Genomic DNA, 13432 nt, shown 5'->3' with positions numbered 1-13432 from the left:
TTTTCCTATTTTGCTTCAGTCAGAACAATTTACCAGTTTATCATTGCCATGACTTGGGCTCTAAAGATAGTAGACCCAAGTGGTTCTAGTGAGAAAAGTAGTGGAAATATTAGGCTTGTCTCTGGTACTATATATAAGAACAAAAACATATTATGCATTTTTAGGCCGTTTTCTTGTTCACCAAGCAGGGCTTCATGGGAGCCACTCACAGGGTCCTGGTGCAGCACAGGCTCCCAGTCCCCTCAAATATTTCTGAAAAGCGTCTGTGAGCAACCTACAGAATTCTCATAAGGCATAATGTAACGATGAGCTGGGTGGAGACTTCAAAATTTACTCTTAAGGACAGTATTTGCCGATTTTCCCCCATTTGCTTTGGTTTAAGATACCTTGCTGTAAAAGGAAGAGTTTTACACAAGTTGACCAGGGTTTGTAGAAAATTCCAAGGTTTTTTTTTTTTGTTGTTGTTTTTAAGGTCTTTTAATACTCTTTATGTACCATTCCACACTGTGGAAAAACAAGTAAGCCATCTGAACACAACAGTGAGATTGCAGAACAGTGGCACAGATAGATCTGTATTTGATAACATATTCATATTACTGTCCCCTTTCACAGATTACAGCAGGTGACAGGCCTCAAGCTGAAAATTGTTCACAGATGAAAATTATTACTTAGACGTGTTAGCTGTGCCCGAAATCCAAACTGCTTCAGAAGAACTTTGTCCCAATTCTGTCACTGCAGCTGCACTCTGTATGCGCCTATCAGCAGCTTGACCTAGCAAAGGCAAAGACACGGATCACAAAGACACACCGCCAAGACACACTCTGACATGTAACAAGCATTTCGTTTTGGGGGACCATCAGGGATGCTCCCTCCCCAATGTACTCTCTCACTTTTAATAGTCCCTTGGGGGAGAGGGGGCTAGTGCCCTAGTAGTGGCTGAGGGACACACCGGGGGCCATTCCCAGACATCCTTGGCAGAAGTATTGCAGAAGCCATGTGGATACATGGGTCATACTCAAGGCTATGTTCTTGTTACTTCTTAGGTTCAGGTGAAGCAACATTGCCGCCCCAAAGTATACTCTGTAGGACAGATAACACATTTTCATTTCTTTTTGTTTTGGGTTCCAAGCAGTGCTCCAGAGCCCCTCCTAGGAACACTTGGGCCAGTGGTTCAGTGCCATGGTGAGGCTCGGGGTGTTCAGTGCCATGGTGAGCCCCGGGGTGTGTAGGATCGTCCAAGTACTGGGGGGAAGCAGCAGATGCACACCCTAGCTGCAGTGCTTTCTCCAGCCCCAAGGACACACTCCTCAGCTGGGTACTGAGCTAGGGCGGAGGTTTAGCAGCAACACTATGAGTCAAGTCTCACCTTAGCCGAAGGTGCTTCTGTCAGTCTTAGGAAGAGCTTATTGAGGCCTGGGATGGGGCTGAAGGAGTAGACGAAGTGGCTGTCCTGGAGAAGAGATGACAATGCGGCGGTTATTCTACCAGCACGAACAGTCCAATGGCACAAATTCTGAACTGAGTAAGAAAAGAGGCTATGATTTCTTTTCCTTTGGATTAAGGATGGAATCTGGATAGAGCTCAACCCCATATTTAAGCTTAATGTAAAAAATATTGGTAACCAGTTAATTTTGCTTAGTTCAACCTTAGGCACACGCAGTCACAGCCATGATTAATAGCTTATCTTGTTAAATATTTTTAAGAATTATGCCTGGGGCTGAAGTGATAGCACAGCGGGTAGGGCAGCCTTGCACACCCGGGTTCGATTCCCAATATGGTCCCCCAAGCACCACCCTGTGCATCGTCATGTGTGACCCAAAAAGAAAAAAATAAAATTTATGCCTGTTGTGTGTGTGTGTGTGTGTACACTTATCTAGCAGTATAATTATTTCAGTATAAGAAATTTCCAACAGTAAAGGGAAAAAACTATTGTCCCAGTTCTAAGATTATTAATGATAATAAATAATTTTACTTATAGGTTATAGGGTCAGCTGCCTCTTTTTTTGACAACTGAATTATACCGAACATTTAAAAAGCTATACAGAAGAATAATGAAGTAGGACAATAAAATCATGAAATCTTACCAGAAAAACAGGTAGTTGAAATTTATCATTTAAAACTACAGCTTGCACACTACATGGTCCACAAAGCCGAGCAATAACTTCTCTTCCCAAGAAGTTTGCATGAAAAATAAACAGCAGGATCCCTGAGCCTAAGCAAAATGTAAACAGAGAATTATGTTTTGGTCTGGGGGAGCCCCTACTCACAGTGCTCTGACTGGTGGTTCTGTGGATGTGATCCAGGAATGCAGTAGAACTTGTGCTCTAGTCTGCTTCTAGCCTGGACCTATAGGTGGAAATTCCAACACTGACAGCCCTGACCCTCAGAACCCTGGGAACCCCCCTCCCCCCTCCATAAGGGGGGTGGTGAGGCCGCAGACATCTTTCAAGAATGTGCTGATGAAAAACTTAGGTGTTGGGAGTCGGGGCAGTAGTAAAATCCATCTACTTCCTTTAAAGACTTTGGCCTTATTTAAAACCTGCTTAGGCTGAAAAAATTATTCTAAGGGGCAGTAACATCTGCCTTGTGTTATTTGTGCTAGAGCCAAATTTCTCAGCCTGGCATTTCTTCTGGGTCCCCATCTGAGTCTCAGACACCCCGTTGCTGCACCCACCGCTCCCTTCGTGACCTAGTTCAGAGACGCTGGCGTGTACTATACCACTTTCAGGAACTGAATTCAGCACTGCTATTGCACTCACTCCCTCCACTGCAGGTTTACCAGGTAGTAGGTAGATGGAAGGAAGTAGATGGATCTTTCTCAAGTTTGAGAGTGGAGAATATAGTCTGGGTAGGCTCAACAGTTTGCGTCTCTACCAGGCACTCAGGGCTCTAAGTCTTGGATTCAGAAGAGAATTGCTGGCCTTGCTGATCGATGACAGGCTCTACTCAGATTCAGAACATGGCCCATTCCAACTCAGTCTGACACGAAAGTGCCAGGAAAAAGGAAGATTTAATAAAAAGATGTGTCTGATTAGTGATAGCACAGCGGTAGGGCGTTCGCCTTACAAGAGGCCAACATGGCCGACCCGAGTTCGATTCCTCCGCCCCTCTCGGAGAGCCCAGCAAGCTACCGAGAGTATCTCGCCCGCACGGCAGAGCCTGGCAAGCTCCCCGTGACATACTCAACATGCCAAACACAGTAACAACAAAGTCTCCAATGGAGACGTTACTGGGCCCGCTCGAGCAAATCGATGATCAACGGGAGGGCCTTTACTTATTCTTGACTAAAAATTTCAATAACAGCTACTCATTATACACAAACACACACCACACAGCCTGGTGTATTTCCTAACCCAAAAGGCTTTATACATGCAGATTCTGTCCTAGAAGGCCAGCTGTGATCTTGTTTACCAGAGGACAGGAATTAGAACCAAAGTTTCCTTCTTTCGTTACTGTATTGACAGGGCAAGAAGTACTTGTTTGAGGGTCTGGAGCCATAATACTGGGGGTGGAGGTGGGGGTGGGGGCACAGCTGCCTTGGACATACCCAGCCTGGGTTCAATCATCAGTATCCCATATGGTTCTCGGAGCACCACCAGTAGTGATCCTTCGCTGGGTGTGATGTGACCCCCAAACTGAAAAAAATTTCTTTGGGTCCACCACAGTTAATGCAATTCGGGCTAATGGTGGAACCCCACCATGCTATCTGGCTCCTTTTTAGGTTTTTAATTAAAATATTAATTCTGGACTCAGCACCTAAAAGAGCATATTTACTAAGAATCAGTATCATTCCTATTGCTATCTTCCACAACAGAACCACGCCCCCCATGAACTCTGGGTCCTTCAGAGTCCTGTGGGTGTGGCAGCTCCTGTTCAGCCAAGTGTTCATAACCATGAAGTGCTGGGTGATACCATTTACAGGCTGTGTTCAAAGCAAGAAGCCTGTTAATAAACGGTCACACTTCACAGAAAACATGAGTTTACCTTCTGGTATGTTCTGTGGGGGTTTGTAATTGAAGTCAGTGGAGAAATCTGGCCCCTCACAGAGACGGTGACATGCTATTGGAAAGACTGGTTCCAGAAGAACAAGACGAGCTTCAAAGTAATCCCTGATGGTTTCTTCTGCTACTCTTGAAAGTCTAATAAAAAAATTAAGTGAATTACTGGCATCATGTAGCACTGTCTTCCCGCTGTTCATCGATTTGCTTGAGTGGGCACCAGTAATGTCTCCATTGTGAGACTTGTTACTGTTTTTGGCATATCAGATACGCCACGGGGAGCTTGCCTGGCTCTGCCGTGTGGTCGGGATACTCTCAGTAGCTTGCCAGGCTCTAGGAATCAAACCCAGGTCGGCCGAGTGCAGGGCAAACTCCCTACCTGCTGTGCTATTGCTCCACCCACTGGTATCATGTAGGGGAAGATAAATTTGACACTGCTGAACACTTAACACCCTCCCTAGATGACAGCTAGGTCTTTCCTCAGTCCTCAGTACCTGACACCATGGTCTCCCCCTCCCGACACTGCTGAGCACTACAGGCCTGCCAAGCACCCTTGTTTTAGGAAAAGTAAAAAGCCACTGTCTGTAACCTTTCTTGTAACAAGGGTAAAAAGCTATGTGCATTACTGGTGGGAGAATCTCCAATTGGGGTGGGGGCTGCCTTGCATGCAGCTGACCAGTGTTAAATCCTCAGCACCCCCAAGAGGTCACCCTGAGCACTGCCGTGTATAGTCACAAAACCAACAAGAGTACAAACCAACCATCAGAACTTCCAATGGAAGGGCTGGTCTGAGCAGGTAGGTAGCTTATCCTGCATCAAGCCAACCGAAGTTTGATGACTGGTCCCTGGCATAAGGACTGCAGCTGAAAACAGACATGAAAGCACGCCCAGTGCCGATGTAGCCACCTCCTACAATGCCCAAGAATGTCCCATGGGGCCAGACAGGTTCCTAGAAACTCTCTGCAGGAGACAGACCAGCTACTGCAGTGTGGGGCAATGGTATGAGCACTACAGCAGTGGCACCCCACAAGTACCACAACTGAGAGCACACATGGCAGTATACCCAGGGCATACAGAAACAGCATGAACAGCCGCAAGGGAAGGGACGGAGGAGGAACCAGAAAATCCCAAACACAGAAATTCCTACACAGTATTTCTAAATTCTTGACAATTTGTAGATAATTTACACGCCACATGTTAAATTCATGAGAACAGTCTTTAGGACTATAAACATTACGATTTTTTTCTGAAAATTTTTTTTATATACAGGTCATTCCAGGCACATGTGTCTAACCAAGCAGTTACCGCACACTTTGTGACTTAACATATGGCACACTCATGTCACACTTACGTTTCTAAATGACTCTTGAGCAAGTCATACACCAGCACATTGTTACACTGCTTTGCAAAATGCAGCGCGCTATTCTGGTGCTTGGACAGAATATTGCAGTCAGCTCCGCATTCAATTACAAGTCGTACAATGTCCGAATTGCCTCTTTTACAAGCCTGCATCAAGAAAACAGCAATAATGATTTCTTCACTGTAAAGTAAGACAATCCATGAGTGCAGGAAGTCCTGCAAAGGACAGTGGGTGAGAGTAGCAGTCTAAAGTTCATTGTGAGTCTGAGGCTGAGAACCTCATCTGCAAGCAACTCATTTCCTCCAATCCACTGCTTCAGGGAACAGTTTAAAATATATTTGTTTTTCTAGTATTATATCCCAAATTGTCAGAATATAACATGTTGGTGATCTTGGATATTTTGCCAACTACAAAGATAGATTGATATATTGTTTGTCTTCATATATTTCTTGTTGTTCTTCCTCTTACCTTCTAGAAAAAAAATAAGAATAAATAAAAAAATGCTTGTGAAGCTGGAGCAATAGGATTGCAGGTAGAATGCTGTGCTATCGCTCCAGTCCCATAAAGAGCTAGGTAGAACAAAATGAATCCATCTCTGATGCAGCCCAACCAGAGTTTAAAGACCATATCTGGGGTGAAGCACCTGGGTTCTGGCTTCTCAGCCAGGTGAGTTCCATGTCACAGGCCCCACCAGTTAAGAAGTCACAATTCCCTTCCCTTGTCATGAAAGGAAACAAGACCTGAAAAGCAGGTGAGACCCGGCAATCAGGCTCCCTCCTGGCGTCCTGAGCAGCAGCTCTGGCTGTGAAGCCTCAAGCAAGACTCCCTGGTCCACAGCACCAGTGCCCACATTTCCACACAAGTGCTCTGAGCTGCACGGCAAGGAGGCAACGGGCAGTGAGAGAACAAGAAGACTGGGAAGAACAGGACAGAACGGGGAGACGAATGGAGAAAACGAACAAGGAGGATGGGGAGAAAGCTAGAGAGCAGAGAAAAGGATGGGGCTAGGAGAAGAGGGCGTTTTCGAAGAGTTACCACTGGCTTTCCACAGGGAACTTCAGGCTGGACCAGGAGATACTGCGGGGGCTGGGGGGAGAGGGAGATGCACTGGCAACTGTGCCCAGTTAGGGGCACTACAACCCACTGGACAACCTTCACCTGAACTGGATCGGGCCAGGACAGGGAGGGGGCACGGGAAGCCCAGCTGAGCGTCGGCAGCAATGGCCGTGCTGAGCAGCGGTGTCATGTGCCGGGCTGGGGGCCCCCAGTGATGCAGGGTTGGCCTCTGCTCTGCCATGCGACACAGCACCCAGTACTCTGGACTGTATCCCGGGATCTCACAGTGGCCAATCCTGAAGACGGGCTCCATGTTTCTTTCTTATTCTAGAACTTCATAGAAGAAACTGGATCTACTGAACAGATGATTCTTAAAGCAGCCAAAAACAATGCGTCCCTAACAAGCAAATAAACGTCTAGACCGTTTCATTCAGATATCAGCGATGGTGAGCAAGGCGGAGTCAAGTCACCTTCTCCTTGTCTGCCTCCACTGTCAGGGGGCCCCCGAGGACTCATTTCCTCACCCTCCTCTGCACCCCCTGACTAGGCTGCCACCTCCCCCCATTTCAGCCTCTCTACACAGTGCTGACTTGGCCGACACTGAAGCACCTTCCTCCCTCTCTCTCTCCCCCACAGTCCCTTCCTCCAAGCTCTTCAGGTGACTCCCTTCCCACCCTCCACAACTACCACCTTGGCCCACCGCTACCAAGGAAGCAGGAGCTGGAGCAAACGGAAGACCGGACCATGACTTTTCTCACACCGTGCCGGCACGTCCCAACAGGGCTACAGGACCCTGGGGCCTTCCCGTTAGTTTGCAGGTTGCAGAACACTGTTAAGTCAAGGGTCCAGAGTGCTACCGCGGAGAGGGCGCCTGCCTTAATGCAGTTGGCCTCGATTCATCCCAGCACTCCCTCCATATGGATGCCCGAGCCCACTGGGAGTAATTCCTGAGTGCAGAAACCTGTGAGTACCACTGGCTGTGATCCAAAAACAAACAAAAGACCAAAAAAGGAAATACAACAACAAACATTCAAGAGGACTCCTTCAAAACAATCAATCACTTCCTGAAACTCAATTAAGTGACTTTGTAAATCATAGTGCCTTAAATAAAAAAAATACTATTTTGGGTCACATCTGGTGATGCTCAGGGCTCATTCCTGGCTCTGTGCTCAGTCATCACTCCTGGCAGGGCTGAAGAGACCATATGTGGTGCCAGGGATTGAACCAGGGATGGTCACGGGCAAGTACCTTACCCCTGCCCTGTACTATCTCTTTGTTCCAGATTAAAACATACAAGAATACTTCCATAAGGCAAGGTTTCAGTCCCAAGAATGGAAGAAAGTAGATGCACCCCAGGAGCCAGGTCTCAGAGTAATAATGTTCCAGATGAGACTCATACGCAGGTGCTGAGTCGCAGCCACTGGTTTATGCACGCTGAAACAGGCTCTGCTAGCTTGATGTCACCTGTCACAGAACATCTGGGACGAGGCAGGCAGAATATGCCAATCCAGGAAGAATAAGGAACCAAAGGAGGGCTCAGACTGGTCTCAAGGGCACAGCTGGGAGGAAGCGGAACGTGCCATAGAACAGAGGCCAATCTGCCACCAAGGAAGGGTAATAGCAGGCCACTGGGGGCCAGGGAGAGAGCACAGTGGGTAGGGCATTTGCTTTGTACACAGCTGACCCCAGCTCAATTCCCAGAATCCCACATGGTTTCAGAGCTCCAACAAGAGGGACCCCTGAGCACAGAGCCAGAAGTCAACCCTGAGCACTGATGGATGTTCTCCACCCCTAAGAAAGTGGAAAGCAGTATGTGTGGGGGGGAACAGAAGGGAACAGATTGCTTCAACAATCTTGCACCAACACCAGAAATCTGAGAAAACAATTGAGGTAAGACAGCGGGGAGAGTGTTAGCCTTGCACGTGGCCAACACGGGTTCAATCCCTGGCATCCCAGATGGTCCCCCGAGCACGGCCAGGAGTAATTCCTGAGTGCAGAGCCAGGAGTAAGCCCTGAGCATCACTGGGTGTAGCCCCCAAATAAACAAAAGAAGACCTTCAAGGGTCTTCCTTCATAGAGGCTCTTCCCCACGCCCGTTCCGTTGGCCCAACTCAGCCTCTGCTAACTCCTTTCCACTGTAGTGCCTCAGGCCTCTCCCTGTGGCCTCATGAGATCTGCAACAGCGTCACCACCATGTTCAGCTGTTCCTGTGCTGGCATCTGAAGACGTGTCTGTGACAGGTGCTGAGATCTGACAGCCCAGGGCCAGCAGGGATGCTGCTGCGCTGTGGAGGATACAGACTGGGTGGGCCTTACCTTCATCAGGGCAGTCTCCCCATTGCTCTGCTGGACGTTGACAAATGCGCCTGCCTCCAGGAGTATAGCTACCGTTGTCAGGAAGTTCTGTGAAGAAAAGGAAATCGACCATTACTCCCAAGTATCTCAACAAGAAGTGTTTCTAGCCCGAGGAAGTGATGGCTACAGGCGGTGTGGCACAGGGCAGCTGCCAGCTTCCCCCAGCACCCAGACACGCGCCACAGCCATACCCATGGGGCCGCAACTCCTGAGGAAGTCTGACCACTGGTTCCCCTCAGGACCCTTACATGCCAGCCCGCTCAGAGTAAAAATGCTGGGCAGGCAGACAAGAAGCTTCGGGGCTGCACCTCAGCACTATGTATCCCCAAGTACCGCCAAATCTGAAACTAACACTACACAGGCCTGCAGCAGGAGTAAAGAGGGCAGGGCACTTGCCTCGCATGTGGCTGACCTGGACTCAATCTCCAGCATGACATGCTCTCCAAGGCCCTGTCAGGAATGATCCCTGGGCACAGAGCCAGGAATAATCCCTGAGCCCTGCTGGGTGTGGCCCACAAAACACACACAGGCACAGATCCCTAAAATACACAGGTATATGCAATCAACCAAAAGAAAACCAATCTTAGCTAGAAAATGTGTTAAAATCACCTCAGATGGAAATTAGTATCAGTACTTTTAAGAGTACTTTCCAACATACTGTACTTCGGCACAATATTTTTAAAAGTTCACATAATAGGTCATCCCTCTTCTCTGGGAAGGGGATCTGACATCACAACTGCAACATTCCAATTATTTATATGAATATATCACATTCTGAGACTGAATCACCAAGTTGGAGCAACATACTATGGATTCAAAAACTGAGGACCCAAAGCCAGACAGTCTCCTATGTGACTGGCACCTTGGCCCACGGACCTTCTCAGCAGCATGGATGAGGGCTGTTGTCCCGTTCTTCTGTCGCCCATTCACCTGGGCTCCTTTTCTGATGAGGAGGCGAAGCAGGTCGTCCTGGCCCCCCGCTGCCGCGAGCATCACCAACGTCATCCCGCTTGAATCCTTGATCCAGTCAAGAAAAATAGATGTCAGCTTTCATCAAAAAAGTTTCTCTATTTTTGTGAGGGATCTGGAGCCACATCCAGTAGAGCCAGGGAACCATGTAAGGGAATTGAATCGGGATTGAAAGGATACAAGGTCCGAGCCCATAGAATTTCTCCAGCCCAGTGTTTTAGTTCTGGGTCACACCTGGCAATGCCTGGGGAACCAGATGTAGTGCCAGGATTTGAATCAGGTCATGGCAAAAGTCACAAGCTAGGCAAATGCCTCAACCTCTGTGTTATCTCTCTGGTCCGACAGCATTTTAGAACTAAGTCTTTGCAAACAAGATGCTACACTGTGTTATCCCTAAAGCACAATGACTTAAGTGTTAACTCTGAAACATAATCTTTATTCCCCTGTATATATAATGCCATAATAGCATTATATATACTACAATACATTTTTTCTTTTTGGCTCTTTGGGTCACACCCGGTGATGCTCAAGGGTTACTCCTGGCTCTGCACTCAGGAATCACTCCTGGAGGTGCTTGGGGGACCATATGGGATGCCGGGGATGGAACCCGGGTTGGCCGTGTGTAAGGCCAATGCTCTATATGCTATACTATGACTCCAGCCTCATCATGAAATTTTATAACTCTTGATCTCTGTTTAGCTGGCCCGAAGACAGAGGGCAGAAAATGAGTTCTCTGACAGAGAACCGGAGGGGAGTTTTTGGACTCAACAAAGGTTGGCCTAGAGGGCTGTAAATGCTTGTGAAAGAAGTGAGCCCCAAACTGTTGGCTGTGGGCAAACCAAGAGAAGAGAATCTGCGTGAGAACAGCACCCTCCTATGGTTATTCCCAGCAGGCGGCATATACATGAAAAAATCAGAGAAAGGGAGGAAATCTGCATGAAACGGACAAAAGAGAGATTGGCTGAAATAGTTCCTTGTATTAGTTGAAATTAACACTATTGTAGAAACTCACCAGTAAGTTTTTAACCTATATCAATTAATTTAAGTCTGTTTACTGGAAAGGTTTGCCTGTGTGAATTATCTGAAGAATCACAAATGGAGGAAAACCTATCTCTGGAGAGCACTTTAGAAATACTCAAGAGGATCCACCAAGTCTGAAATGAAATGGTATTAACAGTTCCTCTCTTTTGTTAAAGTCTCCCACATGTTAAAAACAAGAAAAAAAAAACCCTTTTACTAAGTTACAAAGTTTCTAACAGTGTGCTTTACTGATGAAGATCAAGCTACATACCTATAAAAGAATGAGAAGAAAGGGGCTGGAGCCATACTACCTTGGTAGGGCGCTTGCCTTGTACACAGCTGACCTGGCTTCAATCCCCGGCATCCCATATGGTCCCCCGAGCACCACCAGGAGTAATTCCTGAGTGCTGAGCCAGGAGTAACCCCTGAGCATCACTGGGTGTGACCCAAAAAGCAAAATAATGAAAAAGGAAAACAGAAAGATTAAGGCTGTTTACCAAAACAAATAAACAAACCAAGAGCAGCACAACAGAAATACTTTTCTCCCTAAGAATCAGCAACACTCCTGTCTCAACCAGGAACCACAGGGTGGCATCTAGCATCCTACTTGGAGGCTTGACAATACATATCACTAGGGACAAGCAATTTAATTTGGTATTCTGGAGCAGACAATCAATTCCCTTTGCAGAAAATCCAAGGCCAATAACTTAAAAGTGATCAAAATAGGGGCTGGAGAGATCCTCCAAGGGTTAACATGCTTTCCTTGTATGCCATGCTTGAAACCCCCAGCACGCCTCTGAGAGGGGATCAGAGTAAGAGTTTCGTAAACAAACTGCAGACAGTCCATACATGTAACAGAAATCATAGCTTTACTGTAACATGGAACAAACCATTAGAAAACAAAAAGGTGGGAAGGTTGTAATGAAAGGAAGATAAATTTCAACCTCTGCCCCCAATCCCCACAGCCCCTTCAGCATTGTTAATGTGCTATGGTGGTGACTGATGCTATGCTGAGATGTGGTGACTGATGTCGTGTTATGCTGAGGTGACAGATGTCGTGTTGTGCTGAGGTGACTGATGTGATGTGGTAAGTGATGCCCTGTTGTGCTGAGGTAACTAATACTGTGATGTGGCGCACTCATCCACACAATGCATCACTATGTGTTGTGCTGAGGTGACTGATGTGATGTGGTGAGTAAGTGATGTGTTGTGCTGAGAAGACTGATACTGTGATGTGGTGAGTGGTGTGTTGTTATATTGTGACTGATGAGTTTTGTATCGTGATATGGTGACTGATGTGATGATGTGGCGATTGATGCTGTGTTGTGATAAGGTGACTGAAATGTTGTGATGAGATGATTGCATAGAGCTGGGTGCTCACAGGGCAGGCTGAGGAGCTCACCAAGGTTTGCCCTCTGTAGCTGCAGTGCTCACCGAAGAGAGAGATGGACACCCCTTCTGTACCTGCAGCACAGGTGTTAGACCGAACTGTGCATGTGGAACATGGGATCAGACTGTGCCACACACTTGCAAAGCTTTGGACCCTCTGAACTATTTGAGCCATTCCACCTGGCTCCCAGGAAGTTTTTAAATTTAATCTCAAAGAACTAATCATAGTAACTCAAAACTTAGCTGAAAAACATGAAAATCTTTTCCAAGACAAGATACCCCTACCCCAAAAAACATAAAGGAAATGACGGACAGATGTAATTACCAAAAAATGAAAGCTCTGAAGCAGCAAGTTTCCAAACCCAACCCACGGGCCAGAAAGACAGCTCAACGTGTTTGCAGGCAAGTCAGCGACCTACACTCGATCCCCGCGCTACAGGTGCTCTCAAGCACCTCTGGTGAGACCCCAAAGCTAATTTTCAAAAACAAGACCTAAAAGCAAGGGGGAAAGGGTCATTAATATTAAAATACCATATATTTTAAAAGTGAAAATTAAAACCTCCAGCAACAAGAGAGAGAGCTGGAAGGAGATGAACTATGGAGGAAACATCAATTGGGGCACAAAAACAACCATTTCCAAGGCAGCAGATAAACCACACACAGAAGCAGATGCAACTTACGCAAACTCGATGGCATGTGGGTTAGAGGGCTGAATTTATAGGGCCTGCCATTTTCCACACTATGTATCTCTACGTTTATAAAGCAAACATGTACATTCATATGTTAAGAAAAAATTCATCTAAATGGCTACTTTTTGTGTTTCAAGAGATTACCTCTTGGTCTAGGTTATAGTCTTCATTTGAATTAAGCGCAATCTTCACCTTAATATACTCCCCATTTTTCACAGCATCCCTTAACGAATCTAAAATAAAAGGAAAAGTAAATTAGTTATTTTTTGTATTTTGATTCTTGAAAAGGATGCCTGTAATTCCAAAACTACTCACTGCTTGTAACCGTATCTGTCACAGCAAAATGCTCATCATCCCCATCAAGATGCTTTTGAAAATCTTCCAATTTCATCCATTCCAACTGCAAGTCCATGCCCAAACTCAAAATCTGTTGTTTACCATCTGGAACATAGATGAGACTTATTAAACTCTTCCAGACTATAACAATACCATGTTATTTTATCAAATCTGTGGGTTTTTTTAACATTATGTATATATGTAGGCCATTGCAACAGGTAGTGCTGGGGGATACCCCTGGCTGGATCCCCTGTGGTGGTG

General features: G+C 46.5%; 1 protein-coding gene across 1 annotated transcript in view; it reads right to left on the bottom strand.

The window, feature by feature from the left end:
- Positions 1 to 478: 478 nt before the first annotated feature.
- The window catches only part of MPHOSPH8 (M-phase phosphoprotein 8), a 49969-nt gene continuing 37015 nt past the window's right edge, over positions 479 to 13432 (bottom strand). The window contains exons 6-14 of the mRNA XM_056132958.1: positions 13151 to 13276; positions 12980 to 13068; positions 9645 to 9785; positions 8730 to 8816; positions 5350 to 5504; positions 3985 to 4139; positions 2085 to 2212; positions 1367 to 1450; positions 479 to 771 (exon numbers count right to left, since the gene is read on the bottom strand). Of these exons, the coding sequence (XP_055988933.1) occupies positions 730 to 771; positions 1367 to 1450; positions 2085 to 2212; positions 3985 to 4139; positions 5350 to 5504; positions 8730 to 8816; positions 9645 to 9785; positions 12980 to 13068; positions 13151 to 13276 (1007 nt within the window). The 3' untranslated portion in view covers positions 479 to 729. The remainder of the gene's footprint in view (positions 772 to 1366; positions 1451 to 2084; positions 2213 to 3984; positions 4140 to 5349; positions 5505 to 8729; positions 8817 to 9644; positions 9786 to 12979; positions 13069 to 13150; positions 13277 to 13432) is intronic.

The sequence above is a fragment of the Sorex fumeus genome, unplaced genomic scaffold (assembly GCF_029834395.1).
Source record: "Sorex fumeus unplaced genomic scaffold, SorFum_2.1 ptg000095l, whole genome shotgun sequence".
Taxonomy (NCBI): Eukaryota; Metazoa; Chordata; class Mammalia; order Eulipotyphla; family Soricidae; genus Sorex; species Sorex fumeus.
Note: the sequence above shows the minus strand (reverse complement) of the source record. Positions and strands in the feature narration are given on the sequence as shown.